A 27,500-nucleotide genomic window follows, 5' to 3' on the forward strand; every position below is an offset into this window, starting at 1 on the left:
ACTAACACAACAAGCAAGAAAGAATAAAGGCAGAAGAGAAGTAAATGATCAGTGCAAAAATATTAATCGGTATCATCAAATGGACATGGTGCATGAGCAGGGATTTCTGGACATGAGAACCCTATAAATGGGGCAACAACAAGACAGGAAAAATGGGTTTGGGATGGGGCTATGGAGCAGGAAGGGTAACGAGTTCAGTTTGGGATCTTTTTCTGTTGTTGCTGTTCTAAACTCAGGTCGGTGAGCATGGGGCTCTCAAATGAGTTTTAGATTCTGCTGCAGGAAATAATGCATATTTTGTTCTACAGTAAGATTCTCCCGCCTGCCACTTCCTGGCTCATGTTAATGAGGTTTTTGTCCTTCTAAGCTTAGAGACTGGGGAGCGTAGGCTGGAGCTGGACCGTGAACGAAAATGGGAAGCTTGGTGCTGTGCTGGACCCAGATGTAGGGATCCCAGGGATGGCATCGTCCATAGCCTCCTCGTGTCTAGCTGTGGGAGAGTCCACAGGCAGTGAACGGTCTCCGAGGAGCCTCCTGTTGCCGGCACAGTAATCACCTTGAATTCACCATCTGACTCTGTCAGTTAATTCTTTATTGCTAAGCTACTCTGGCTACCCCATTTTGAGTTAAGTTTCTGAAGGTATAGATAGATAGGACATTCAAAAAATAATAATAAACTCCAATAGAATTACAAACTTTGAGGGCAGAAATTATGTTGTATTCAGCATTTTATTTCTAGGATCTGGCAAGTGTATTCTACAAAAAACAATTCACTAAATATCTTATTGATCAACTTATTCAAGCATCCGACAAATGTTTATTGACCAGCTAATTTCTGCTACTTTTCTAGATTGTGAGGCTACATAAGGAAAATATTTTTACACTAATATAACTTATAGTCTACTGACAAATGAAGAAGTCCCACAGGGAGGTTAAATAACTTAGAGTCTCTGTTTCCTCTAGTCCTCTCCTTGAAAGCGAGATTCACCCAGTTCCACACCCGTTCTGGGAGCTGCTGTGCTTTAGATGATGATAACCAACCATCTGTGCATCAGGGGAACTGGACTGTTCATGGGCCAGCGCCCAGCCTTCAGCCATAGGGCCTATTCCAGAGATCGGGACGTCTTACTCAAGCCACTAATCATTCTCCTTTCCTGTGGGTCCTCTAAGTGGACCCATAGGAATTAATCCTCAATTTTGGAAGTTAAAAAAAAAAATGTTTCATAATGCGTAATAAAAATCTTGCCTGTTAAAATAAAAAAGCATATTTTCACCTCGCCAGTGGTGGCACAGTGGAGAGTATCAAACTGGGACACTGAGGGTCCTGGTTCAAAACCCCGAGGTCACTTGTTAGAGCATGGCTTCATAGGCTTCAATGGAGGCTTGCCAGCTTGAGTGCGGGATTATCAACATGATCCAGCATTGCTGACTTGAGACCAAGGTCGCTGGTTTGAACCCAAGGTTGCTGGTTTGAACAAGGGGTCAATGACTCAGCTAGAGGCCCCTGATCCAAGCATGTATGAGAAGCAATCAATGAACAACTAAAATGATGCAACTACGAGTTGATGCTTCTCATCTCTGTCCCTTCCTGCCTGTCAGTCTGTCTCTCTCTCTCTCACTAAAAACAAAACTTTAGCCTGACCTGTGGTGGCGCAGTGGATAAAACGTCGACCTGGAAATGCTGAGGTTGCCAGTTCGAAACCCTGGGCTTGCGTGGTCAAGGCACATATGGGAGTTGATGCTTCCAGCTCTTCCCCCTGTTCTCTCTCTGTCTCTCTCTCCTCTCTAAAATGAATAAATAAAATTTAAAAAAATAAAATAAAAACAAAACTTTAACAAAACAAAACTACATTATACTGAATGAAAAAAGGCAAATTCAAAAATATTCATGTATTTCATGATACCATTTATATGAAATATTGAACGAGGCAAGTTCGTAGGGACAGAAAGTAGGTTAGCAGTTGCCAAGGACTGGAGAGGAGGAAAAGTGGGTGGTAACTGCAGACTGAGTGTGGAGTCCCTCTGGAGTAACGGAGACATTCTGGAACCGGGTAACGATGATGGCTGGCCATATTGCGAAAGTATAAATACCACTGAGTTGTACACTTTAAAAGGGTCAGAATGATGAGTTTTACATTATGCGTATTTTACCATGATTGAAAAAAATTTAAACTAAATAAAATAAATGTGTACATACTTATGGGAGCATACAGCATAGTTTCAAACATAACGTTATAAGTTTAACAAGAGAAAGACTATTATGACCAGAAGGCACTCCAGAGGGCTGTAGATGAAGGATCCTCAAAGAAGAGCAAGCGCTCTGTGATTGTCAACCCAGGAAGCTGCAGAGCGTCCCTCCTCACTTCCGAACGTTTTAAGACGTTTCCGGTCATTCTTTTTTTCACACGATTTCTTCTCCCACATGTAACTTCTCTTTTTTGACTCACTATGATGTTAAAATATTCTTACAATGTTTTACATTTATTGCTTATGTTTATTTTATAATTATTAATTTTAAATTGTGTTTTATTTTGTGCCCTAGAGATAAAAAAGGACATGTTCATGTACATGATCCACAATTACATTTTCTCTTGGGCTAGAATTTGTGAAAAATGGTCCCCACGCCACATTTTCTGTTAACTTGCTGACAGATCTGGAGCGGGGGTTCCACGTCTCTTCTGATTGTTTGTATTATATCTCAGGAATGGGGTTTTCTCTCTAGATTCAGCTACACTTTCTCCTTCTTTTTTTAAACTGTATTTATCATTTTTCTCAACCCTTCTTGCATAATCAATTGTCACCTTTCTAAAAAAAAAACCCGGTCAAATATTTGACCATTACTTGCATGCCCTTTTCTAGGCTAAATCGCATTCCCCATTGCATTTTCTGAGGGTCTTTGGTCATCAGTATCGGCTTGTGGTCCGTGGGCAGGATACCCGAGGACTTGGGACGGGTCAGGTCAGGTCAGACGTGAATCCACAGTGAGATGACAGCCCTCTTGACCCGGCACGTGATGCTCTCACGAGTCCCCTTTCAAGGTGAAGGAGGACAACAAGCTGGGGCTCGGAGCCTAATCCTGGTTTCTAGTATCCAAGGAAACGGCGTCAGGAGAACCTACACTGAGGAGCGAAAGAACGAGGAGGAAGTGTAGAATTTCAGAGAAAACTGGGGGGAAGAGGAGCATAGGGCACTTGGTCCGGTTATAAAAGAAGAGGTGTGCACAGGCATCGTGGAGGGAGATTCTGACCCATCCTGGGACCGTCTTCGGGAAGAGGAAGCGTAAAGAACAGGTAATCAATCACCCAATACTCATGTCCATAGCCACCCACTGCCTGAACTTGTTCTCCGGTGGCACGGAGATGACTCGCTCACAACACTGTCCTTGGCAAGCAACCAGGACCCATCCTGTCCTATTCCCGGCCTTCACCGTCCACGACGACTCCGAGCCCCTATTTGGCTGCTGGCCCAGGGCCCAGAGTAGGTCTCCACATTGCTGTGGGGTGCCTGGTTGAACGAATGTCCAAAGGTCTCATGTTTCGCTCCCTCAGAAAGGATCAGTTCTGGGTGAGCTGTTTTGGGGTCCAGTGTCCCATCCACTGCAGAGAAAGAAAGACATGCTAATAAGCAATATTATGGAATATTAAAAAAGTATTAATTTCATGAAATTAATATCCAAATAAGCAAATGAAAGTTACAGTGACATAAGAAATTTAAAGTGGGTTCTTGTTGGTGGCTCAGTGGATAAAGCGTCAGCCTGACATATGGCTGTCCCAGTTATGACTCCTGGTCAGGGCACACAGGAGAAGTGACTATCTCTTTCTCTTCCCCTCCCTCTCCCTCTTCTCTATTTCTTTCCCTCTCACAGCCAGTAGCTTGGTTGGTTCCAGTGCAGCCCTGGGCACTGAGGATAGCTTCATTAGAGTGCATCAGCCTCAGGCACTAAAAATAGCTTGATACTAGATCAACAGTCCCTGATGGAGTTGCTGGGTGGATCGCGGTCAGGGCGCATGTGGAGTCTGCCTCACTACCTCCCCTCCTCTCATCTAAAAAAAAAAAAATTAAATAAATAAATAAATAAATAAAAAGGAATTTAAAGTAGAAGAACTTTCTAGGGCACACCAAACAGCCCCTCTATAAACATGTGAAAAGTTCTTTATCACCAGCGAACAAGCTAAAACTCTCAGTGAAACGTTCATGACGACAGAATCTCAGTTGTCTCAGCTCACAGTTGAACGTGAGGATGTCTATGCTGTTTTTCTCCCTCTCCCTGAACTAGACCACTTGGGAATGTGCACCGGGGACCACGTCATGGTCTTTCAACCCTTTCGCTTCTGTTATCACTGTGAACGCTGATCCCGTTCAGCACTGACCGCTGGTCCCATGAATGTAAGTTGTGGACTCCATGTTTCAGCAATGACTGACCGTTCCGTGAGTGACTGCCATGTGTGCCCCCTGAAAGAGAGAGGCTGGGGCGGCCTCTGTGGCCTGGCATACCTGTTCTGCCGCTCTTCCACGTGGTCAGGCCTGCCGCCACCAGGAGGACCAGTCCCAACATAAGTAGTGCCGCCCATGAAAACGTCATCCTGGAATCTGAAATGAAAACCCCAAATCCCAGCATATCATGAAACTAGGAAAAGTTGAGATAATTCATTGTATCCGAACAGCTCCTGAAATGGAGGGGTGGTGAGGGCTGGGCCCCCCAGGGAGGAATTTGGTCTGTGCTTCCCTGCCTTGTGGAAGCTGGGGGAGAGCTGAAGTTTATGTCTGTTACCTTTTTTTTTTTTTTTTTTGGTATTTTTTCGAAGTGAGAAGCGGGGAAGCAGAGAGACAGACTCCCGCATGCGCCCCAGTGGGATCCACCCAGCATGCCCAACAGGGGGTGATGCTTTGCCCATCTGGGGCCACTGCTCCTTTGCAACCGGAGCCACTCTAGCGCCTGAGGCAGAGGCCATGGAGCCGTCCTCAGCACCCGGGCCAACTTTGCTCCAATGGAGCCTTGGCTGCAGGAGGGGAAGAGAGAGACAGAGAGAAAAGAAAAGGGGAAGGGTGGAGAAGCAGATGGACGCTTCTCCTGTGTGCCCTGGCCAGAAATCGAACCTGGGACTTCCACACACCAGGCCAGCAATCTACCACTGAGCCAACTGGCCAGGGCCTATGTCTGTTAGCTTTATTGTTTTCATCTTGTAGACAAACAGACAGACAGTTGCAAAGTCACACACATACAACACACACAATCACACAAGCACTGACATACACACACACGCACTCGCACACATATTTCTCCCTGTTCTCTTTTCCAGTTATAGTACCACCATCGCTGGAAAAACAAGGTGGCAAAGGATAATATTACCCAGTTCCCGGCCATGAAGGTGGTATCAAAGAAAACCAGTTTCCAATCCAGAAAAGACAAAATAAAAAAATAAAGAAAAATCTGGGTTGGTTTTCCTCTTTATTTTCCTAAGCTGAGAGGGACACATGGGGCCACCAACCTGAGAGAGAAAAAGTTGCCGCTTTCTCCTCGCCGAGCAGGGGGTTGCTGATGGAGCAGGTCACATTCGCCACGGAGCCGTTGGTGACCAAGAGCGGCGCCTGCACCTGGAACAGCCCATCGCCGCCTGGAAGGACCGTGGGAAAGGACAGGACCGGCTTTCCCTCCGCGTCCCTCCACTGCACGTGCGGCTCGGGGAACCACCCTTCCGACGTGCACATCAGCTGAATGTCTCCACCCTGCAGCTCCTCCCAGGTGATCCGCGGCGAGGAGCCCACACCTGGAGAAGAGACAGCGAGTCACAGAACCCTCCAGTCCCTGCAAGTGGCAACCCGGGCAGTAGAGTCACTGGGAGGAAAGGGGAGAGCCCGCAGCTTACGGGGCCATTGCACTCCCCTGAGAAGAGGCTAGATGGAGCATTGGTGTGTTTTGTTTTGTTGGCTTATATTTTATTTTATTTTTTTGTATTGTGCAAATCATGCTGGGACAGATATAAGGTGACCAATCATCCTCCTTTAGGGAGGACAGTCCTCCTTTTGTAAGTTTCTTCCTCCCTTGAAAAGTGTCCTCCTACATGTCCTCCTTTTTGATATTGGAAGACTAATCTGTAAATGTCCATATTCGATCAAGGCAGTTGATCCATGGCGTGTGATGTGACGTATTTGTATCTGAGTACTTTTTTCTTACAATGGTTATTAAAAATTAATAGGCATGTAAGCATAATTACAATATAAAATATTACAAATGTGTTTATTATATATTTATCATATTATAGTGTATTATTGTTGCCATGACTAAAGTGTTTCTTTTATTTACGATATTGTTTTCTTCAATTTATTTTTGTCTTCCTTTTCATTGTAAATAAGTTGGTCACCTTAAGATACAATAAATTTCAAATCTTATCCTCCTTTCTTCTTTTTCTACACCTGAGAACAAAATGATTCTGACCAGGATATAACTCATATGGCCAGCAAGTGTATCAATGAGAGAATAGTCTCTGAGATCAAAATTTTATAAATATGTGTGTCCAACGTCAGAAAATGATGGAGTCCATTTAATTTTTTCACATGGGCACCTGCAGATAGCCCCTAAATGTGCTTATTAATTTAGACACAAAAATCAATGGAAGAGCCGAGTAGAGTATCCGAGATGTTCACTATCTCTCAACGGTATTTGCTAACCTTGGAAAGTCAACTTTCATTCACAAATATAGACAGTGGCAAATTATGAGGCAGGGGACCATGTTATTTCTTTTTTTTGTCTTTCCTCCTCCATCCTGCCAATTCTGTCAATGTCTATGATTTTTCTTTACATGTGTATCTGGTTTAGTCTTCAGATAACTATGCTTCCTAGTACTACACATCTCCCAGGATTTCAGAACAGGTCTGAAATAGTGAGGCCTGTGTCAAGTCACAGAGTGAAATTCTCAAATTTCAGTAAATGGATGGTCACTTGATGGGGATCCTGGGAAGGGTACAAAATCTGTAGCCAAAAAATTAAATCCGAGTTTGTGGGCTTTTATGTATCCACATCAGTTACTGCACATTGGAGGGTTCAATGTAAATTAAAAAAAAATTTTTTTTATTTTATTTATTCATTTTAGAGAGGAGAGAGAGAGAGACAGAGAGAGAGAGAGAGAGAGAGGAGAGAGAGACAGAGAGAGAGAAGGGAGGAGGAGCTGGAAGCATCAACTCCCATATGTGCCTTGACCAGGCAAGCCCAGGGTTTCGAACCAGTGACCTCAACATTTCCAGGTGAACCCTTTATCCACTGCGCCACCACAGGTCAGGCGTTCAATGTAAATTTGACGAGTGAAGGGACGTTAGGAAAATTCCAATGCCGGGTAAATTTTTCAGAACCACGTTAAAGCAGTAGGAACCAAAACGTCTATTTAGAGTCCTTACCGACTATCCTCAGATCCAAAATCTTCTCCTGGTAGACACCATCCTTTTCAAAAAGGCACCGAAACGGCCCATCATCCGAAGTCCTGGCATCCCGTATCCGCAGGGTCAGCCTCCCCGCACCGATGTCATTGGTCACCAGCACTGTCCGCCCTCTGTACTCTGCCATCTGCCCTCCAGGCACGTGGTCCCCATCGACATACACATGAACAGCAGGGTGGCGGTGGGAGCGGACCCACCTCACCTCCATGCTCCGTGCACTAACCTCGGGGGACAGGTCACAGGGTAACTGTATGTCTTCTCCCACTCTGACAAGAAGGGGCTGGGAAGGTCCAATCACTCTTAAGGAAGCTATTAACGAGAACAGACAGAACCCAACGAGACACTCAGAATGGAGCAAATACTGGCATCAGCAACATCTCAAGTGGAGGGTAGAACCCACCAGCCTCCCCGGGGGCTCAAAGCTCGAGGTCAGCATTTGGAGAGGGGCGGCTTTGATGTGACAGAGATAGAGGTGGCTGCTGTTCCATGCAGAACCATTCCACTATGTGTGCCAGTCTGAACGAGATCTCCCTAACAGAACCTTCACCTGCCTCAACAATAATTATATTCAGATTGCAACCCGATAACAGAATTTCACAATTAAAAATCCTAGAAAAAAATTAATGCTTTATCACTTCAAATCTGCATGACCTTAAACAAGTCTTAATCGGTGCATGCCTCAGTTTCTTAAACTATAAAACAAATCTGTCACTCTCAAAGTCATAAGGTTGTTCTGGAACTGAACAGAATAATTCATATAAAGCTCCTGGATGACCAGGCAGTCTGAGCGGGGGCATGTGGACCGTGAGACCGGAGGGCACAGGAACTAATCCCACCCTCTGCTTGTAGAACAGGGAGGGGATGAAGGTGAGTTTTATGTGTATTTTTAATAATGAAATGTGAAGAAGACTTTCGGGTTGATTTTATAATCCCTTGTCAGGCAGATCCAATCATCGTATTTCGGTGTCCCAAGGACCCAGCTATGTGGGATTCTAAACACACACACATGAGGTTCAATGTCCCCAAATAATTTGAAGAAAAATAGCATTAAGAATGGGGGGGGGGTTGGCAAAATACAGAATGCCAAACACAGTGAATACAGACCTTCCCTGAGCCTCTGGTAAGGTAGAAAAATGTCACATCACTATAATATATACCTGAAACTAATATATCAAGTGTAAGACTTATAATAACTATGCTTTATTTTATTTTAAAGAAAAGTAAAGATCTAGGAATTACTTTGCTGCTATTTCTCCATCTATGTGTTTTAAAATAAATGACGTAGTAAGACAGACGGTATCCTCCTCTCTGTTACCCGTATGAGGGTTCCTCCCCTCTCCACGGCCCCTGGTGCTCATTACTGTGGAGTGCCTTGACACCCACAGGTTAGTTAAGGGCTAAAATGGATTCTAATGGAAACTAAAGAAACCATAATAGGTGTTTGGAGATTTAATTAGTTAGGTATGCTATAGATGTATAAAACTCCTCTTTTTACAGAATCCAAGGGGAAATCAGGCGTAAAGAACTGGGAGAAACCATGCAGCCCTGTTCGTTAGGAACTGGTGCCGGACGACGGTGAGAGCGCTCTGCGCGCAGCTCCACCTGACCTTTCCCGGGCGGCGTCGCGCATGCGCTCATTGACTGTTCCGCTGTACTCTTCAGTGTGGGCGGTACGCTCCTGAAATGCCTTCTGAACACCCGCTGAAAACTCAAATCCTTTCTGGAGTGTGAAGTGCACCGACTTCTGCACCAAGTCCTGGAAACCTCATCATCTCATCATAATCTACTATCTATTCCTCATTCAATCAGCATATTCAGTTAAACGGGCCATCCCCTTCCCCAAACACACTAAATTATATTATACTAGACTATATTATGTGATTTTATATCATATCAATACTCTTAGAACCTGACACATTAGAGAGTAAAATGTATACTCCTCTTAAAGATGAGAAAAAGTAGAGACCGATGATTTACTTTAGTCCTACCTACGTGATTAAGAACGTGCACTGATCAGTCAGCCACAGATCAGAAAGCAAACAGCACGATTACGTGGTGTTTGGGGGCAAACCACATACATCTCCAACAGTGTTTCCCAACCGTAAAATGAGGCAAAATCGATGAACTTTTATAATCATCGTAAGAAAAAAAAAAAAATTCCTGTAAGGCGCTTAGCATAGTGCCTGGCACAGAAATAATAATTCAAAGAACTAGTCATAGTCATTATTTTTATAAACCAGCTTCGTTATTGGCCGGAGCAGAAGCCAGGATTTCAGTGCCAGGACTCCCACAGGGAGCCTGGTTTGCCAGCAGCCCTTGGCCTCTGGGTCTAACTCACGAGGACAACAGGGAGGCGGGTGACACTCCCTCGGAGCCCTGAGGACACAGCCCTCCTCCCTCGCCTGACCCCTGACGGGGAGCCTAGGGGAGCTCCCCCTTCTCACCCCACTGTCGTGCTGTCCCCCAAGGTCAGCACAGGGTAGGAACAACACGACAGCGGATTGCATTTTGTGTGCTGGGACTCCAGAGAACACGCCCAGTTGGCTCGGAGCAGTGACTCTTCCCCTGAAATCTCCCTACAGGACGGAGACAGGAGCCGGCCTGCCCCAGACTCTGGCTTGGCTTTCCGATCTGTACCCGACAGGTTCTGCTGGTTAAGGCGCCTTCCTCTCTGATCCTGAGCAGATGTTTTCCCCAGACAGAAAGGGACCCAACCCGGAAGGTACGCCTCAGAGGCCTGCAGCTCTCCTCCAGTGTGGAGTCACCTCTGAACTTCCTGAGGCCCGTCCTTCCCCTTGTCTTTATGGCCCAGTGGGGTCGAAAGGGTCCCACTCAGCTCTGGACGATCCTGAGGAGTGTCTGCCCACCCCCCGACTTTCCTCAGAAACGTTTCCCTGGGCTGAGAAGCGTGCTGAGGCTCACTGGGCGCACACAGACATGCACGTTCCTGTAAAGGTGACTTGGGGCGGAGCAGGGTGTTGATGGAACAGAACAGGAGTGACTCAAGGCCACGTGCATCTGGGCAGGGCTCAGGTTAGTGGCCCCGGGCTGGGCGAAGCGGTCCCAGAAAGGAGGAGGTAGCGGAGAACCCGAAAGAGCTTCAAATATCAAGCGGTTGTTTTTTAAACCACTTATCTTAGGGGCAGGGAAGTGCCTGCTGTTCAACTATGAAGTCAAACATATACACATATGTATGTATCCTAAGCCCGGGAAGCAGAGGGCCCCAGGCTCCCTCCGGAAAGCACCCCCTCCCGACAGTGGCGGGGTTAGGAGCTCCAGGCTGAGGGGCAGGTGCAGAAATCCCAGCAGGGCCAGGGCGTGGGGGTGGAGGGCGGTGACCTCCAGTTGTCATGTTGACTCTGCCCTCACCCACACTAGAAAAGTTCTGAGGGGGTCTGCAGTGCCCCCCAGCTGCCCTGAGCCACCCCCTACACACTCGGAGGCTCTCCTTCCTCCCGCCCAGCAGGCCCAGGTGTGTCTGTGCCCCTCACAGGTGTCCATGTGGGGCTCCCTTGGGTTCCCATAAACCCTGGAAAGTACAGGTGACACGGTGCAACTGTGCCTCAGCCTGTGCTCCTCCCCCCCCCCCACTATCTGAAGAGGGGACTTGGGAAAGCCGAGCCTCCTCCCGCCCTAATGGGGACCGCGGGCACCGCCTAGCCCCTCGGCTTTGCGCAGGGAGCCCGTGTCCCTCCAGGGGCCGCAGGGGTTCTTCCACCCCGGTGCGCATGCGCGCTGCTTACCGAGCTCCGTCTGCAGTTTCTCTGGAAAAAGAAGGAGAAGAACATGTTAAGTCCGCGTTGTGTTCTAAAGGGAAAGGAGACGAACTACGTCACAAAAATAGAAGCAAGTCCTATGTTTTATTGGAAACCCGGATTTATAAAAAAAGAAATGAACAGGAAAATAGTGATTCTCTTCCCGCCTGACGGTTCAGCTGTTTCCCGGTTCTCTGCACAGCAAAATGCGGTCTGTCCACACCTGTCACAGGTGCTCTCATCAACGCACGGACAGTATCAAATGTGCGGACACGGACAAGCATCACCTCCAATTCCAACCTGAGAGGCAGGATGTGTGCGTCCCAAATCAACATTAACATGTAGCATGGATTTCATTTTTGTCTATATCCATTGATAAGAAGAATAACTACATACTTATATCCTTATATCTAATTATACATGGTGTCCAAAAAAAAGCCAAAAATCTTTACGTGATTGTAAATGTCTATTTATACATAGATGATGGAGAGATGTGATCTTTATCAGTAAATAATGCATTATAAGGATTCTTTTCAGCCTTATTGGTTTTTTTTTTTCCCCTTTGGCTGTTGTTTTTATTACGACTTATTCTGTTGCTATTTATCAATGAGGCTGTGATTAGGATGCTATTGTATAAATAGTTGTCTCCATCTTTGCTTATGTTCAGATGATAGTCTCCTAGAGGTAATCAGCACAGTACCACATCAGAAAGCATTTCAGCTGAAAAATATAGTTTTATTTTTTATTTGGATATTAAATTTAATGGGGTGACACTGGTCCCTAAGAACACACAAGTTTTGGGTGAACGTCTCCATGGCACGTAAACTGTCCATGGTGGTGTATGCCCACCACCCAGAGTCAAACCACTTTCTGCCACCACAGATTCGACCCTCTTTACTCTCCTCCCCTGGTCCCCTCCCCCTGGCAACTACCTCACTTTTGTCTGTGTTCATGAGTCTCAGTTTTATATCCCACTGATGAATGAAATCATATACAGTGTGTCCATAAAGTCATGGTGCACTTTTGACCGGTAACAGGAAAGCAACAAAAGACGATAGAAATGTGAAATCTGCACCAAATAAAAGGAAGACCCTCCCAGTTTCTGTAGGATGATGTGGCAGCATGTGCGCATGCACAGATAATGACGTAACACCATGTATACAGCGGAGCAGCCCCCGGCCATGGCAGTCGAGATGTGGATGGTTCAGAGGAAAGTTCAGTGTGTTCTGTGGCTCACTAAATTCGAATCCGTGACCAAAGTGCAATGTGAATATCAGTGCGTTTATAACGAAGCGCCACCCCATAGGAATAACATTACTCAGTGGGATAAGCAGTTGAAGGAAACCGGCAGTTTGGTGGAGAAACCCCGTTCTGGTAGGCCATCAGTCAGTGATGAGTCTGTAGAGGCTACACGGGATAGCTACCTAAGGAGCCCTAAAAAATCTGTGCGTGAGCCCACATCGAACTGCACTGAATAGGTATGAAACTGGGAGAGTTTTCCTTTTATTTGGTGCAGATTTCACATTTCTATCGTCTTTTATTGCTTTCCTGTGACCGGTCAAACGTGCACCATGACGTTACGGACACACTGTAGTTCTAGCTTTCTCTGATTCACTCTTTTTACTTAGCCTAATATTCTCAAAGTCCATGTCATGCATACCTGTGAGTAAAGAAAATCTTGAATGTGGAAATAATTGCAATACCATTGACCATAGCTATTCAATCAAAATATACCATGTCTGTTTTCAGTCATAAATGTCTTATAAATTTTAATACAAATTACTAAATGCTAGCTTAGTTTTTCGACTGAAAAAAAAAATACTAGATGCCATGGAGCAGTCCCTGGAACGTCCCTTGCGGATCTGAGCACCTTGGTCCTCGGGGCGGAGCACTGACCTGCGATGGAGATGGCTGACTCCTTCTGCTCAGCGAGGACAGGGTTGTGGACGAAGCAGGACACAGTCTCTGTGGAGGCATTCCTGAGCACGAGCGTGGATTCCACGTAGAACAAGCCGTCCTCGGCCTGGACGTGGTACTGGGAGAAGTTCAGCAGCTTGTCTCCCCTGCTGTCTTCCCAGTGAACCTGGGGCTCTGGGAACCAGCCTTCCGCAGTGCACACGAGCTGGAGCTCGCCTTCCACGGCCCCCTCCATGTGGATGAGAGGGGCCGACCCCAGCCCTGCGGAGGGAGGACAGAGCCCTGAGGTTCACAGCCTGCGGAGGCACAGGTCAGAGGCTGGGGTCCCAGGGACATGGCTCCAGGGAGAGAGTAAGAAGTTCAGGGGTCTGGAGAGCAAATCCATCGCCAAGTCTTCCCCCCATTCTAACTGGAGCTCCTCTAAACTGCATTTATTCCCCAGCCTGGATCTTTCCGTTTTAGTACATGCACAGTATTTTTCTTCAGATCCAGACTTATGTTTCTAACTCTGTAAACAAAGCTGTGTTGTAACTTATTCATGAACTTGCCCACGCCACAGACTCTGCCTTTTCTTCCTCATGTCATTGTGTCAGGCACTTTGACATTTCAGATAACACCTTGACGACTATTTAAATAGAACATTTATTATAAAGTCATCAATCACCTCTGTGGGGACTCTTATTTCCCGTTCCTGGTGTTGGTGGCTGTGATTTGGGGACGCTATTAGATACCTGGGGTGGGTGAGGTGGGAAGCCCCCTGAGGAGTTTCTGTAGCTACACATTCCACTCAATGGAAAAATGTTCTTGAGAAATCCTAGTTTTACATAATGTTGAAAGTGTCTCTCTATTTAATACATTTCTCAAACCCAAGCAAAGGGAACGATGTTTTCCCTAAATGGTAATTCTGTCTCTCTCACTGCTGGGCGCCTGAGACCACTCCTTCCACCGCAGCTGTGGAAAAGGTGTGACTTATTTTCCAATGTCCCTGGCGTTGTGTGTCCTCCCCGCTCCCCAGCTCAGACACACCAGGGGTCTTTCATCCATCTTGAATGACCTTGAACATCATAGTCATCATAGTTATGAGTGATGTTTTAAAAAGTGTCAGGAAACAGCCCCCTGGGGCAGTAAAAAGGAAGCATTAGCTTCTCCAAAGCACTGTCTCCCTAAGAGGAGAAATGGATTTGCCTGGTTTTCTCTTCAGCACGTGGAGGAGTTATTCCTGCCAGGAAACCATCTGATAGTTTACTTTTCTGATATTTGTTCTTCCTTAAGGGCAGATCCTTTCTTCGTCAGTGACCCCTTCCTCCTCAACCCCTTCCTACTTTGCTAATACAAATGCTTCATGCAGAACCCTTTAGTCATTCACAGGGAGTCCCCAACGCATTGGATACCGCAGGTCATAGTCAAGACCATGTGAGTTACATCTGGTTACGTGAGCTTGCTACAAAGATTGCAGAACTATTTGCCCGGAAATGAATCGGGGTGGAGGACCGGGCATTAGGGATTCCCTGGCTGGTCTGGGGGGCTCCTCGCCTCTCCCGCTGAGACCCCATGTCTTTCCTTTTCCCAGGTACTCACCGGCCACACTGAGGAGCAAGCTGGTCTCTCCATAATAGTCCCCCTCCCGGACGCCACACCAGTACTGCCCGTCGTCGGCCGGCCGGATGTTGTCCATCTTCAGAGCCACGCGCCCCTGGGCGACGCCGTCCTCGACCCACTGCACTCGGCCCCTGTACCCCTCCGCCTGCTCCTCGGGGGCCTCCGCGCCGTCCCGGGACGCAAACAGCACCTGCGTGCTGGGCTCCGAACGGTACCACCTCACCTCCAGGCGCGCCGCGGGCCGCTGCGGGAGGAGCCGGCAGGAGAGCAGGGCGTCTTCCCCGACCCGGGCCAGGATGGGGCCGGCGGGACCGACCACTCGGAACTCCTCTGCAAGACAGCGAGGGGGGCGGTGCCAGGAGGTGCCCACTGGGGACGTCATCAGCTCGCTCTGGCTCGCCCGCCCGTCCTCTCCACTGGGGGTCCCTGCAGGAGGCGGGCTTCATTCTCAGCCCAGAGAAGCCCAGCGTGGCGGTGCGCGCGTCCGGCTGCTGCAGGGACCGTTTCCGTGCACTGTGCACTGACAATAGCACACAGTTCAAAACTGAGCGTCAGCGCTGAGCTGCCACCGGCGGTGTGACTCGGGGACACTTCCATTATTTTCATTGAGATTTGGGATTTGGAATCTTTTTTTTTTTTATCTTTAAGACACTAACACCATCATCTGTGAGATGCTTTATTTATTTATTTATATATTTATTTATCTGTCTATATTTATTTAATTTTTTAGAGAAGAGAGAAAGAGAAAGACAGAAACATCGATCTGTTCCTGTCTGTGCCCTGACTGGGGATCGAACCGGCAACCTCTGCTCTTTGGAACGACACTGTAACTGGCTGAGCTATCCAGCCAGGGTGGGGAAGTCGCTTTTTTTTTAAATTGGGAACTTTATTACTGATTAATATTTTATAATGATTTATTTTATAGTTAGTGATGTTACTTTCTATTGTTAATGACTGGCACTGTAATCACTTTAAAACAATCTTTAGGTAATTAAATTTATTCACTAGATTTTCCAGCTTTTCATGGTTGCTCTTGACTTAGGATGAAAACAGAGCTACTTTTTTTTTTTCCTTTCTCTTTTGGTCTGGAGCAGCCAGGACTCCGGTTACTGGGAATAGTGTAAAAGGCAGTTTTTACAGGAACGCTTTGTGGTGAATTAAGTGCAGTGATTTTTCTAGCGAGTTGGAGCCTTCCAACCAATTTCGAGTCATGTTTGCCTTATTCACTGTTACCTGCAAACTGAAGAGGTGTTCAATAATTCTGTTTGATATGGTTAATAATTTCATACTATGAGCCTTGTGTCCTTTCCCGTCTAAGATGCCCTGAGGATTTTGTGCAGATACAATCCTCCTTAGAAAGAACCACATCTTTCTCACTGAGTGCTCAGGATCAAACAGATGCTGCTCCAAAGGTCGCCGTGGAACTCAGGTGGCGTCTGCTTGCATTCTTCACTGATGGACTGCAAATGTGAAGCTGCCCCTGGCGTAGGCTCCGTTCACTGCTTCGCAGGTGAGGAAGGTGCATTCCCCAGGGGGGTGGGAGGCAGACAGCCGCACCCCCTCGCACAGTTCCTGGCAGTCCCGTGGGGAGCCTGAGCCCCCCCATGCCCTGTCCAGGGGTTCCCACTTTGCCACACTGCACTTTCTTTAGGCTCATACATTACACACTGACATTGAATTTTCATAATTCTTTTTAAAAGTACAGTATTTTGACCAACAAAGTTCAGCTACTGAGATTTCCAAATCCATTTACTGGGAGTCTTTCCTTCTAGTTTATTATTATTAGATGTCATTATTATTGTTGTTGTTATATTAATATTATTATTACAAGGGTTTTTATGCTATTTTAGTTTATGGTCAAAGCATTTCTTCTAGCAGAGAAGCAGGAGAATGGATGAGGATTTAACGTGTTCCTGGTATGGATTCAAGTGTTTCCCATTCACAGCCACAGTTCACCTTGGAGACTGTGCCCGTCTGTGAGATGCAGGCACGTTGTTATTCTCATTATAAAGATGAGGGAACTGAGGCGGAAGGTTCTCAAGCAACTGTCTGAAGGTACCCCAGCTGGAAGCGGAGGGCCCGTTTTGGAGCACAGATGTCTTGGCCCCTGGACCCCGCTCTGAATAGTGTATTAGCCCCTTTGAATTCAGACCTCTGCACCGGGGCTGGATTCCCGGGACATCCGGGCACGCATGAGGGGGGTGCAGGGGGGATCCTACCTGGCCGCTTCACGGTGAGCAGTATGAAGAAGAAGGAGGCGACCACACCGGACAGGCTGTGTCCTAGGAAGTCCACCATCGTCCCTGGAGCAAATACAGGAGAAACATGGCTGTCCCTATGTGAGGCTACAAGGCTGACGGACTGACAGCACACTGGGTGGTCCCCAGTGGTGACATAGTCATGACAAAGAATCCACATCAACCCCTCCATGTGCAGATGGTGAAGTGGGCTTCCTCCATTTTTCACAGTTATTGATCCTCTCTGACCCCTGACCCAATGGGTTGTCCTTTAAGCTACGTTTAAGCCTGAGGGAAGATTTCTGATCAAAATGAACAGCTTTCCTGGCTTAAAGGGACAATACTATTTACATTTTTAAATAATTCTTTAGTTCCGTCTATTCTCAGCATGCAGAAATTATAGAGCAGGAATCCAATACTGTTTTCCTCACCCTCCTCCCAGTTCCTTCTGCAAACTCCATCATCACTAGAGTTTCTGAGATGTTAAGAAAGGAGCAGGAAGGCTCTGGTTCCCACGCTGCCTCCAGGAAGCCGTCACCAGTGTCCCGGGGAAGCCAGGGGCAAGGGAACGCCTTGGGAAGTGCAGGAGAGAGTAGCGGAAACGGCCTTTCCTAAGATCCATGACACATTGGGAATGAAAAAAGAAATAGCCCAGCCCGCAGAGACTGGCAAGCCCAACATGCCCACTGAACCAGCGCGACGGAAACACTTCCTCCCCTCTAAAACATTTCAAAGCTACTGGAACAAAAACAGAGCACTAATTTTCATTTTGAAAACAGAAGTGAAGGCAAAAATTAATGAATGGGACTACATCAGACTAAGAAGTTTTTTCTCAGCAAGAGAAACTGATAACAAAATAAACAGACAGCCAACTAAATGGGAAATGATATTTTCAAACAACAGCTCAGATAAGGGCCTAATATCCAAAATATACAAAGAACTCATAAAACTCAACAACAAACAAACAAACAATCCAATAAAAGAATGGGAAGAGGATATGAACAGACACTTCTCCCAGGAAGAAATACAAATGGCCAACAGATATATGAAAAGATGCTCATCTTCATTAGTTATTAGAGAAATGCAAATCAAAACGGCAATGAGATATCACCTCACACCTGTTAGATTAGCTATTATTAACAAGACAGGTAATAGCAAATGTTGGAGAGGCTGTGGAGAAAAAGGAATCCTCATACACTGTTGGTGGGAATGTAAAGCAGTACAACCATTATGGAAGAAAGTATGGTGGTTCCTCAAAAAACTGAAAATAGAACTACCTTATGACCCAGAAATCCCTCTACTGGGTATATACCCCCCAAAACTCAGAAACATTGATACGTAAAGACACATGCAGCCCCATGTTCATTGCAGCATTGTTCACAGTGGCCAGGACATGGAAACAACCAAAAAGCCCGTCAATAGATGACTGGATAAAGAAGATGTGGCACATATACACTATGGAATACTACTCAGCCATAAGAAATGATGACATCGGATCATTTACAGCAAAATGGTGGGATCTTGATAACATGATACGAAGCGAAATTAGTAAATCAGAAAAAAACAGGAACTGCATTATTCAATACGTAGGTGGGACATAAAAGTGAAACTAAGAGACATTGATAAGAGTGTGGTGGTAACAGGGGGGAGGGGGGAGAGGGAGAGGGAAAGGGGGAGGGGGAAGGGCACAAAGAAAACTAGATAGAAGGTGACAGAGGACAATCTGACTTTGGGTGATGGGTATGCAACATAAGTGAACGACAAGATAACCTGGACTTGTTATCTTTGAATATATGTATCCTGATTTATTGATGTCGCCCATTAAAAGAATAAAAATTATTTTAAAAAAACCAGAACTTCAAAATAAAAGAACTCCAACAGGACTTTGGTCAAGTAGCTTATTGATGAAAAGACTCGATTTACACCAAGTAGAAAACCCAGCTCAGGAGCAATGACAAGTCAGTTGCTACTTCTCTCTCCTCTAAAATGAATGCCAGCAAGATCTGATACAGCCAGGGACTCAACAGTCACTTTGGAAGGGACCACGTGGTTCAGGGAATTATTGTTGCTTCATTATGACTCTGTTTGCTTTTCTAAGGGTGCATACTTTCATCAAAACATCTCTAAGGGAGCCGGCATGAGCCCAGTCACAATGTCTAGATCTGAGATATTTAAGTGAAAGTGGCACTGAGCCCTGTGAACCGTGTCATCGTGCCCCCCGAGGTGGAAGCCAGTGGCCTGTGCTTCCTGAACGCCCCCTGAGAGGAGCAGAAACGTTTTTTTGCTCACCCGGTGCAGCAGAGACCCGCAAAGCCCGTGCCAAGCACCGTTGCTGGTCGTGTGAACTAAGAAGGACACACACTTGCTACAGACCAGTTTGTAGCTTTGTGTTTCTTTAGGTTTCTTATGCAAAAGCAGCAAGGAACCTACAAATGAACTCTAAAAAACAAACAAACAAACAAACAAACAAAAAACTGACCAGCCTTGGCCAGCTAGCTCAGTGGTAGAGCGTCTGCCTGGCGTGTGGAAGTCTTGGGTTCAATTCCCGTCCAGGGCACACAGGAGAAGCGCCCATCTGCTTCTCCACCCCCCCCTCCTTCCTCTCTGTCTCTCTCTTCCCCTCCCGCAGCCAAGGCTCCATTGGAGCAAAGTAGACACCGGGCCCTGAGGACGGCTCCATGACCTCTGCCTCAGGCGCTAGAATGGCTCCAGTTGCAATGGAGCAATGTCCAAGATGGGCAAAGCATCGCTCCCTGGTGGGCATGCCGGGTGGATCCCGGTCCAGTGCATGCAGGAGTCTGTCTGACTGCCTCCCTGTTTCTCACTTTGGAAAAATAAATTAAAAAAAAAAAAGGTCCAAATCAACAAAGCCTTTGAAGAAAGCTGTGAAAACGCATTTAAAAAGAAATTGTTTTGTTGATTTTAGAGGGAGAGGAAGGGAGAAAGAGACAGGAACATCACTCTGTTCCTCTATGTGCCCTGACCAGGGATTGAACCAGCAACCTCTGTGCTTCGGGAGGAGGCTGTAACCAACTGAGCCATCCGGGCAGGGCCTGAAAATGCGTCTTACCCTTCACTGGTGCTCAGAGAGATTCGTGCACGAGTGTAACCCGGGACAGAAACTGCCTCGGATCAGCGTTCTCGATGGGGAAGGGGCAGTTTTGATCTTGGGGGACCATTGACAACGTCTGTTGCAGACAGTTTTGGTTGTACCAGCACGGGAGGGGACATCTGCGAGATGGTAGCTGGGGACCCCGCCTCTAACCACCCCACAAAGCACAGGAAGCCCTGCACCCAGCGGTCCACGGCGCCCAGGAGAAAACTGCCATAGACCAGCTCCGCCAGCGGGCTGAAAACCTTTGGTACGTTTCATTTTGGTAAATGAATTACTGGACGTAAATTGTAACTTTAAATCATAATATTTTTACTGCAAGCTCTTGACATCTCTGTTTTACCATTTAGACGTAGGCCAAGAATCCCCCCAGACTGCCGTTGCTGTTAAACATGGTAAACCTTGATACTGTCAAGAAGTAACACCTAACAGGGATACACGGACCACCACATTCTCACAACCCTGGGTCCGTTAGTTCTCCGGAGGCGGCACCAGTGTGCGGACGCGGCGGGAAGTGCTGGTCCGCGTCGAGGCGGCCGGTGAAGGAGGAGCTGAGTTCCACGGTCTGTGCACACGGCACTGAAATGCACGCCCAAGAAAGTTACAAAGTAGCACACGCCGTGAGAAAGTTACAAAGTAGCACACGTCGTGGGTCTTTAGAGGTCTCTTGCTTTTGTTTTTACACTCTCAAGACCTCTGTTTGAAAACCTCAAAACGTATATTCTCAAAGTGCCAAATAACACAGTAATTAACTGGTGAGAATTATTTAAATCACTTCACAAAGTTTAAATTTTTTATATATATCAATATATCATATATATCCATATGTATTATACATATATATTATATGCATATATATTATATATATAACTTAAAATAGATACAATGTATCACATGTTAAAACCACAGGTTTTTATGGACTAAAAACATTAAAAATAAGAGAGTTCTCAGAGGCGAGGTGACTTTGTGCTCCCTTCTGTGACCCGAAAACCTCACGGTGCTGTGTTGAACCTCTCTGTTCTCTGCTCTCCGATGGAGACAACCACCCCTGACGGTATTCCAGCCGCACTGTGGCCGTGTGACAGGCAGGGCCACCAGCTGGGGCCCCCCCGCGCTCACGCAGTGGCCTCAGGGAGACACGCGGAGACGCACACAGGTGCTTTGAAGGACATGAAGCGAGCGGGGTAGGAGCAGGGACACAGGCTGGGGCAGTGCCCACAGGGGGCAGCTTCCCCTGCAGAATCTACCAGGTACACACCTGTCACCTGAGGCTGAAGCTGCCCGTCCACTCCTTGTCCCCGTGCCCATCTGGCTGACCGCCTCGCCCCGCCCCGGAGTCCCCCGCTGGGGCTCCGCGGGCCGCGCACTCACCCGTCTCTCTCTCTCTCTCTCCGTCGGGGAGACCGGGCCGCCGCGTGTCCCCCTCCTCACTGGGGCTCAGGTGCGCCCTGTATCCGCGCAGCAGGTTTCCGAGGCCCGGGGGAGGGCGGAGGGCCAGGCAGCTGGCGCGGAGGTGGCCCTGGAGCCCGGGGTTCTGGGTGAGGGAGGACGCAGCTGCCTCGCCCACACCCACACCCACGCGGGAGCCGAGTCCTCGAGGCCCGCGCGGGGAGTCACCTTCAGAACAGCCTGTGCCTCGGCCCCGCCGTCCTCTGGAAAGTGAAACTCGGGCGGGCGACAGGTGGACTTTGACTGGGCTTACCTGTGAGTGCTTCTGACCTGCAGACGGAATGGTGGCGTTAGTCCTCACCTTTCCCGGAGAGTGGGGGCGCCCGGTGACACAGGCCTGGGGTCCTCACACAGCAGCCCTGCGGGTGGTCCGAGGTCACCCTTCCCCCCACCTGTGGTCACCCTTTCCCCCATCCAGGACCCCCCGCCCAGGGCCGGTTCCCAGACCAGGGGATCCCAGGGCTCAGGGCTGGAAACCAGACTGCGTGTCCCTGACCCCAGCCCTCATTCTCCAGATGAGGAAACAGAGACCCCGGGACAGGAATCCACCTCCCCAGCTTCGCAGCCGCGGCCACGGCCCTCCCTGCGCGAGTTCAGCGCTTTTCACTTGGTTCCTCACCTGCCTGTGCTGGGCGATGAGAGCTTGATTACCCTCCCATCGACCAAGGAAATGTAACAGGCTTCTCAGCGCACAGTCCGGCACGAACATGGTAACAACACAGCTCGCGGGCACGTTTTCTGGTTATTCAGGGTAGATGTTCCTCTCCATTCCCCTTAAGTCTCTCTCTCTCTCTCTCTCTCTCTCCCTCTCTCTAAATCAGAGAGCGAGAAGCCCTGAGGTCAGCAGAGAAGTCTCAGGGGATTCAACAGTTCCCCAGAATAATTTTAAATCTAATTGTAGACGTTCATTTCCGTGTCAAATGATCAAGTTTAAGCTGCTTTTCCCCTGAGGTTTCTTCTCCCCGCTGTTATGATCAGCCCGTATTTGGGCCCCTAACCGGAGGTTGTTACTCTGTGTGTTGTTTGTTTTTATTTTTCAATTACAGTTAACATGCAATATTATTTACATTAGTTTCAGGTGTACAGTGTAGTGGTCAGACATTTATATAATTGTAAAGTGATCCCTGGATAAGTCCATCAATAGTACCCACCTGGCACCATACACAGTTCTCACAATATTACCACCTGTGTTCCCTGTGCTCTGCTTCTCCTCCTCATAACTGCTCGGGGACCCCAGTTTGTCCCTCTGAGTCCCCTCGCCTGCCACATCCAGCCCCCCCCCCCGAGCCCCGCCTGTGTTCCCTGTGCTCTGCTTTTCCTCCTCCTAAGTCCTCTGGGACCCCAGCTTGTCCCTCTGAGTCCCCTCCCCTGCCACATCCAGCCCCCCCCCCCGAGCCCCGCCTGTGTTCCCTGTGCTCTGCTTCACCTCCTCATAACTATTCCATAACCACCAGCTTGTCCCTCTGAGTCCCCTCCCCTGCCGCATCCAGCCCCCCCCCCCCCCCCGCGTCCCCTCCCCTCTGACAACCATCAGTTTGCTCTTCGTGTCTGCGTTTGTTTCTGTTTTGTCTGCTTGTTTGGCTCTTTAGATTTCACACAGAAGTAAGATCGCATGGCAGCTGCCTTTCTCTGTCTTACTGATCTAACTCAGCATACCTTCCGGGTCCATCCACGTGGCCGCAGCTGGTAGGATTGCATTCTTTTTGTACAGGTTACTATTCTTAATGGAAGAACTTTCCCTCCATTTTTCAGTGTGGATAACGACCCTTCCCATTGTTCAGGGTGAAGGATGAAAGGATAAAAGAATAAGAAATTAAACATGGCTGAGAGTCTCCTTACCCCATCTCTCTCTCAATTAGAGCAGAGGAGACAGGGCCCCCTTCCTGGGACAGAGGTGCCCACAGACTTCTGTCCTCACAACAGTCCTGAAGAAGAGGTGGGCCCGGGAAGACTCAGATGCCAGAACAGAAGTTTGTTGCTTAACGTGCTGGCAGGGAACGTTACAGCAAGAGGAGAGAGAAGATGTGGGTATAAGTCCTCACCAAGGACAGTGACCACCACGGGACAGGGTGTGACCATGACGTGGCGTGGAAGCCAACGCCTGAGATATAAGGAGAGTCTTTGCACCAACCCTGCACCAGCTTCTCCTACAGGTCTTAGAAGGAACCCCGGGGGAGGAGCTGATTTTCAATTATTCGTTGTTGTGGCAGCCACCGAGCTTATCTGGAAATTGCTAGATTTTAACCCCTCTGCTTTAAGACACTAGAGCGCTTGGCATGCAATTAGGATCAGTAACAGGAAAATGCAGAACTTTCTTCACACTCAGATTTGTGAAAACACTCTGCCCATTGCACGGATTCCGTATCAGCCTGATGACATTCAGTGTTGGAGCTCTTCGGGGTGGGGGGGGTCTTACACCCACCTTCGCATTTTGTTTCTGGTCGGTCACATTAACACCCAGGGAGTCATTTGCGCACATGGCCACAAGAGGGCAGCAGAGACGCACTCATCGTCTGGTCTTCAAACGCTTTTCTTCAAAACGTAATTTAACTCACAGATGTTTCTTCCACCAAATGCTCTTGTCATGTGTGACCCACATTTATGATCCCTTCAGCCAGTAAATGATCAAAGGAGCCCTGAGCTTAGGGTGTCTGAGATTTTAATTCTATTAATACCTTTGCTATAAAGTTGGACAAGCTTAACTCTGGATAAGTCTGTTCATTTCTGGTGTTTCAATTTCCCTAGTTTTAAAAGATTCATAACATGGGCTCTGGCCAGTGGATAGAGCATTGCCCGGCGACCCAGGTTCGATTCCCGGTCAGGGCACACAGGAGAAGTGATCACGAGCGTCAGCCCCTCGGCGCTGAGGATAGCTCGGTTGGTTGGAGCATCAGCCTCAGGTGCTGAGGATAGCTCCGTTGGAGCACATCTGCCTCAAGAGCTAAAAATAGCTTGGTACTGGAGCATCAGCTCCTGATGGGGTTGCCGGGTGAATCCCCACCTGGGTGCATGCAGAAGTCTGCCTCACCATCTGCCCTCCTCTCACCTAAATATCTAGAAAGATAGATAGAAAGATAGATAGATAGATAGATAGATAGATAGATAGATAGATAGATAGATGATAGATAGACGGATAGTATGTGCACAACTCTCGTTAAAGTGCCCTGAAAAGGGTAGTGGGAGAATAGAATCATGATGTAAACTCCCAGTTTAGGTGAAACACTTTGTACGTGGAGTGGAAAGTCATGGAAAGAAGGTAAAGGAAACAGCAGAGGAGATGGATGACAGAGAGAGAACATTGATGTGAGAGGAGAGCGGCAGTCTAGCTATGCATTCGGGGAAATTCAGGTGCTGACCATCAGCTCAGTTCTGGGGGACTTGATGGAAACCTTGTTCGACAGTTGTCATATTCACTAATCAGAAAGATAATAATTATCTATTTCATGAAATCCCCTGGCAACGGGTTTTACAAGTGGAGAATTAATTCCCTTGGTGGGGAAAGAAAGGGAATTATCAGCTCACCTCGGCTGGTGTCCCAGCAGTACGACCTTCTACACTCTTCCCGGTTGGCGTTGGGGCTGGAGGGGAGATGGCACTGACGGAGCCCTGAAACACCCACCCAAGTGCCAGGTCCAGGGCCTGGAGTTCCCGAGAGATGAGAAGGGGGTGATGCTCAAAGGTGGGCGGTGGCCTTCCTCCATGGGTGTGGCTGCCTGGGGGAGGGGACCCTGGACTCCCTGTTCTTCTCTCCCCATCACTTTCCGCGCTCCGGAACAGCTACGGACAAGAAGGCCCGACTCTCCCTGTTGCTGCTGTTCAGAAGCCCGAGGTTCTGAAATGTTCTTAAAACAGCATTTCCCAGATTTGTGTCTCTTGTAAATGTATGCTTCTGACACAGAACAAAGATAATTGGCTTTGAGAGAAGGGAGCGATTCCCTCAATCTGCGGTATTGTCTGAAATGATGAGTCCAAGGCGCCCAGGTCAGTCAGGGTGGCTGGAGGTGGGTCCTAGAGGAGCTGTGTGTGCAGGAGGACGGGGACCAGCCAACAAGTCTGACCGCTGGGAAGGAGCGCCCCACGGGGTGCTGTGTTCCGAGGAGTAAATAGCCGGAAGTGTAGCTCCGGTCCTGAAGGATTAGAAACAAGTTATTCTGTGTCTATACTGGAGGGCCCTCTGAGATATCTTAGGGTTCAGCAGGATGGAGGTGATAGGGGAATAAACTCTCAGGACTCAGCACCGGGGGATCCTTGGTGTGTTAGCCTTCTTGCCCTACCCGACCTTACGCCATCTTCCTCCCTCTGCAGGGGCCACCATGGGCGCGGAACTGGGCAGCCCCACCCTGGCTTAGGGCTGTGACAGCGTTCCTTCAAACCAAAGAGAAGCACAGCATTGCCATCTCAACAACCCAAGGGAGGAAAGGAACCTGCGATAGAGTGACGTCTTGTGGACAGAAGGGTCACTTACTGGAGAAGGGAGGGAGTGGTGTCAAAGCTCATGCAGCAGAGGGAACTGTAATACCGTCATTGCCACCAAAGACTCGTCCAGACTGAGGTTTCTTAACAATATCTGCCCCTGTTATATAGATTTTTCTCCAGGATGTTGTAAAGAAAAAGAAAAGGCAGAAAGCTGTAGGACTTTTTCATTGGGGGGGGGGGGGGGGGACTGAGATAATTCCAAACACTGTCTGGTAAACCAATTCCTTTGAAATGTTTTAAAAATTTTTAAATGTGCTTTAAATGTACTTTTATGATAAAGTTACAAGAGTGTAAAAATGACTCCCAGTCATGATTTTTGGAAAATGATAAAACTATGTAAAATTGGTTCCACTGCAGGTTTCAGTAGGAGTGAGGTTCCCGGGAAGAGAGGTGGACACAGGTGGAACTCACAGTGGTCACCAGCCCATGGGCAAACCGGCGCAGACGCCTCGCTGGGGGCACGAGGACCGCGGGATGCACGTTGATGCCTTCACACGCCACCCGGGACCCGAGAATGCACTCACGGAGATCGCCAGGTAGGTCTCACCCTGGAGATGGGAGAACCTTCCGAATGTGGTAACAGAGGGTTAAAGAGAAGCACGCCAACCACCAAGCCTCCTGCACTTGTCCCCGCACATCCACCAGGAAGTGCACTTCTTCGTTCAGTACAGTAGCCGGCTCTCTTGCCGCTGCTCCCAAGGGCTGTTGTAGTTCTGTCTGTGACCACTAGATGGAGAGTTTGCCCCCCAAAAACATGCACTAGGTTTTTTTGGGGGGAGGGGAGTTGTTTTTTTTTTAATTTTGTTTTAATAATAGACTCTTTAATACAGGTTCTTTTGTTGTTGTTGTTGTTTGTTTTCTGTGTGGCAGAGACATAGAGAGAGATGGACAGACAGGAAGGGAGAGAGATGAGAAGCATCAATTCTTCCTTGTGGCACCTTAGTTGTTCATTGATTGCTTTCTCATGTGTGCCTTGGCGGGGGAAGGGGTGGGGGCTACAGCAGAACGAGTGACCTCTTACTTAAGTCAGTGACCTTGGGCTCAAGCTGGTGAGCTTTGCTCAAACCAGACGAGCCCGCACTCAAGCTGGTGACCCTGGGGTCTCGAACCTGGGTCCTCCACATCCCAGTTTGACTCTCTATCCACTGCGCCACCGCCTGGTCAGGCTGCACCAGGTTTTAAGGCGACTTCACCGTGAGCGGGAAAGGACAGAGTTGTGTCCTGTCCTAATCCGTCCCAGATCCCAACTCCCAATCGCTTCCTTCCATAATTGTGTGGCATGGGAGCAGGAGTAGTAGAAAAAACGCCGCTGCGGGATATGCTTCAGTCTCCTCGGGGCCCCGGAGACACTCGGGGACTGAACCACCCGGCAGAGGGGGGAGGAGACACGCACGGCCCTGTTAGCTGAAGTTCATTGTCTCGTTGCGTTAATTACCAGGCACTCTCCAGGGGGCAGCGCTGACAATGTTACCAATCCGGCTCTCAGGGGACTCACCGTTTGAGAGGAGAGAGCAGAAGCACTGA

The 27,500-nt window shown here is 48.1% G+C and overlaps 1 protein-coding gene across 3 annotated transcripts; it reads right to left on the minus strand.

Annotated features, from left to right (window-relative positions):
* Positions 1-2,125: 2,125 nt before the first annotated feature.
* BTNL2 (butyrophilin like 2) lies at positions 2,126-22,161 on the minus strand. 3 transcript variants are annotated; one of them, XM_066359838.1, is made up of 9 exons: positions 21,423-22,161; positions 16,922-17,005; positions 14,682-15,032; positions 13,083-13,364; positions 11,175-11,195; positions 7,393-7,740; positions 5,490-5,615; positions 4,495-4,590; positions 2,126-3,596 (listed from the first exon to the last, which is right to left on the minus strand). In XM_066359838.1, exons 2-9 carry the CDS (start codon positions 16,998-17,000, stop codon positions 3,424-3,426), a joined length of 1,476 nt encoding a protein of 491 aa, XP_066215935.1. In that variant the 5' UTR covers positions 17,001-17,005; positions 21,423-22,161; the 3' UTR covers positions 2,126-3,423. The 3 variants fall into 3 exon arrangements, with proteins under 3 accessions (XP_066215935.1, XP_066215933.1, XP_066215934.1); XM_066359836.1 differs by having other exon boundaries at positions 5,490-5,768; positions 21,423-21,744; XM_066359837.1 differs by lacking the exon at positions 4,495-4,590 and having other exon boundaries at positions 5,490-5,768; positions 21,423-22,160.
* Between the last annotated feature and the right edge of the window lie 5,339 nt (positions 22,162-27,500).

This window comes from Saccopteryx leptura, chromosome 1, assembly GCF_036850995.1.
Source record: "Saccopteryx leptura isolate mSacLep1 chromosome 1, mSacLep1_pri_phased_curated, whole genome shotgun sequence".
Lineage (NCBI taxonomy): Eukaryota > Metazoa > Chordata > Mammalia > Chiroptera > Emballonuridae > Saccopteryx > Saccopteryx leptura.